General features: G+C 60.3%; 1 protein-coding gene across 1 annotated transcript; it reads right to left on the bottom strand.

Moving 5' to 3' along the window:
* Positions 1 to 305: 305 nt before the first annotated feature.
* LOC103643229 (geraniol 8-hydroxylase-like) lies at positions 306 to 2273 on the bottom strand. Its single transcript, NM_001319745.1, has 2 exons — positions 1177 to 2273; positions 306 to 1066 (listed from the first exon to the last, which is right to left on the bottom strand). Exons 1-2 carry the CDS (start codon positions 2089 to 2091, stop codon positions 425 to 427), a joined length of 1557 nt encoding a protein of 518 aa, NP_001306674.1. The 5' UTR covers positions 2092 to 2273; the 3' UTR covers positions 306 to 424.
* Positions 2274 to 2650: the final 377 nt, after the last annotated feature.

Here is a 2650-nt window from a genome sequence, read left to right as displayed (position 1 = left end):
GCCTTATATTATAGGTGAAACAACCTTATGGAATAAAATGCGAAAGGTGTGCCCAAGGACTACAAACATTGAGCCATCAGATGCAAATCTCTCAGGTGTCCTTGGTATCAGCCTGCAACTTGTTCCTCAAAGTCACTCGCAGCCGTGAGACAATGCATCCACCAATGACACACACGTTGCTATCAGATAATGAGATAACCATAGATAAGATCAGATTATCTAGCGCACGTGGACATCCACAATTCAGCGGTTGTTGATGCGTGGCAGATTTGTCCTATGTAGGAGGTAACAATCTATGGAGCTTTCGATTAAAACAACACTGTTCAGTATGTAACGTATTCACGAGGGAGGGCAGGTGGGCCAAATATGTTACATTTCCTCCTCTGCCGAATGGCCCAGCCCAGTGGATGGATGTGGTGGTGGACTAGGCGGAGTAGTAGAGCTCAGGCTTGGACAGCCGCGGCGTCGGCACGGCCACCAGCGGCGTGGCCTTCTTCATGACGATCGCGAACTTCTCGTCCAGCTCCAGCCGCGCGCCGGCAGGCAGCTCCCAGTCGAACGCCTGCAGCAGCATGGCCAGCGAGTAGGCCGTCATCCGTTGGGCCATGGCGACGCCAGCGCAGATCCTGCGCCCGGACCCGAACGGGAGGTACTCCATCTCGCTGCCCGTGAAGTCCCACTTGCGCCCTTCGCCGGCGCCGTCCAGGAACCGCTCCGGGACGAAGTCCCGCGGGTCCTTCCACACGGCGGGGTCCCTCATGATCGCCCACACGTTGACGAACACGCGGCACCCCGCCGGGACGCGGTAGCCGCCCACCGTGGCGTCGGCGCTGGGGCAGTGCGGCACCATCAGCGGCAGCGCCGGGTGCAGCCGCAGCGTCTCCTTGACCACCGCGTGCAGGTAGGGAAGCTGCGGCAGGTGCGACTCCTCCACCACGGCGTCCCTGCCCACCACCGCGTCCAGCTCCTGCCGCACCTTGGCCAGCAGCTCCGGTTTCTGCATCAGCTCCGCCATGGCCCACTCCACGGTGTTGGACGTCGTCTCCGTGCCCCCGACCACCATGTCCTGTCGTTCGTGTCATTAATTAATTAATTAATTGTTTGAGAGTAGTAGTACTAGTGAGTAGTGACCTTCAGGTTGGTTGATTAGCAGAGCAGGTGCTACATCGATCGTACCATTAGCAGTGCCTTGACGTTTGTCATGGTGAAGGACGCCTTCCCGTCGCCGCCTTCCTTCTCGAGCTTGAGCATGTACTCCAAGAAGTCGGGCGCCGGGGGCTCGCCGCCGGCCCGCTCGGCGTGGACCCTCTGCTCTATGATCCTGGCGAACATCTGGTTGAACCGCTCCTTGAGCGCGTCGGACTTCTTCCGGATGCCCTGCAGGTCGAAGCGCGCGAGCGCCGGGAAGAAGTCGGACACGTTGGGGGCGCCGAGCATGTCGGTGATCTCGGCGACGAGGTGCCTGAACTCCCTGCCCAGCGCGACGCGCTCGCCCTCGCTGCCGACGTTGCCGCCCCACAGCGTCCCCGTGATGACGTTCATGACGGTGAGGAACATCTGCGCGCCGACGTCGACGGGGGCGGCGGCGCGGGCCTGGGCGTGGAGGTGGGCGAGCGTGGCCCCGAACTCCCGCGCCCGGAGGCCCTGCACGTTGTCCAGCCCCGCGGGGCCGAGCATCTCCCGCACGCACACCCGCCGCAGCAGCCGCCACGTGGGGCCCACGGGGTTCCACACGATGTTCTGCCCGCCGCCGTAGGAGATGGAGCGGGCCGCGTCGGGGACGTCGCGGCCGGAGAAGACGAGGTCCTGCTCCCGCAGCACCTCGCGCGCCAGCTCCGGGGAGGTCACCACGACGCCCAGCTTGGAGCCCAGGCGGATGGAGAAGATGGGGCCGTACCTGGCCGCGAGGCGCGCGAAGTAGACGTGCAGCTGCGGGTCCAGAGACGGCAGGCTGCCCAAGAGCGGCAGGCCCGTGGGACCCGGCGGAAGGCCTGCGTTGCTCCGGCGGGCGACCGCGATGAAGAGGAATCCCACCAGGAGGAGCGCGCCGTAGAGGAGGAGCGTGGTGGTGGAGGCTCCGGGGGCGTCCATGGCTAAGGAAGACGGCAGACAGTCGTGCGTGCTCGTCTTGGAGCCTGGGAGTGCCGAAGGGTTGCAGTACTGCAGTGTTGCAATTATACAGGGTGAGGGCGACCCACCGCAAAACCAATGTCGCTGAGGCTGAGGTGTGGACTGTGGGAGTGGAACGCGGACGCCCCAGCCCCAGATGCGCGCATCCGCAGCTCGTGGCTCTGAAGCTGCACCGTCCACGTGTTATAAATTTCTATGATAAACATATTTTCAGGCATAAATATTGATATAATTTTTCAAACTTGGTTGAACTTGAGATTTGTTTGATTTCGCGGTATGTGAGATAGCATGTATTTTCTACAATAGAAAAGAGTAGATGTCAGTAATCCTACCACCGGTGTGGCAGTTTCATATTCCCAGTTCTTCTGGCGTGCTGCATTTTAAAAAGTTTTAATTAATTAAATGGACGATGTCTGGTGCTTTCGCATGAAAAACGTTTTCATTGGATTTGCTAGTTCGGTTGCGGAAGGAATTAGCAAGGGGCATTACCGATGGAGTCTGCGCGGCCGTGCATGTCGCT

The sequence above is a fragment of the Zea mays genome, chromosome 1 (assembly GCF_902167145.1).
Source record: "Zea mays cultivar B73 chromosome 1, Zm-B73-REFERENCE-NAM-5.0, whole genome shotgun sequence".
NCBI classification, from domain to species: Eukaryota; Viridiplantae; Streptophyta; class Magnoliopsida; order Poales; family Poaceae; genus Zea; species Zea mays.
Note: the sequence above shows the minus strand (reverse complement) of the source record. Positions and strands in the feature narration are given on the sequence as shown.

Excerpts from the sequence above, each read along its gene's own strand:
- LOC103643229 (NM_001319745.1), bottom strand. The coding sequence starts at position 2,091 with ATGGACGCCCCCGGAGCCTCCACCACCACGCTCCTCCTCTACGGCGCG. Across the intron at positions 1,067-1,176 it reads ACGTCAAGGCACTGCTAATG|GACATGGTGGTCGGGGGCAC; the intron begins GTACGATCGATG and ends CACGAACGACAG.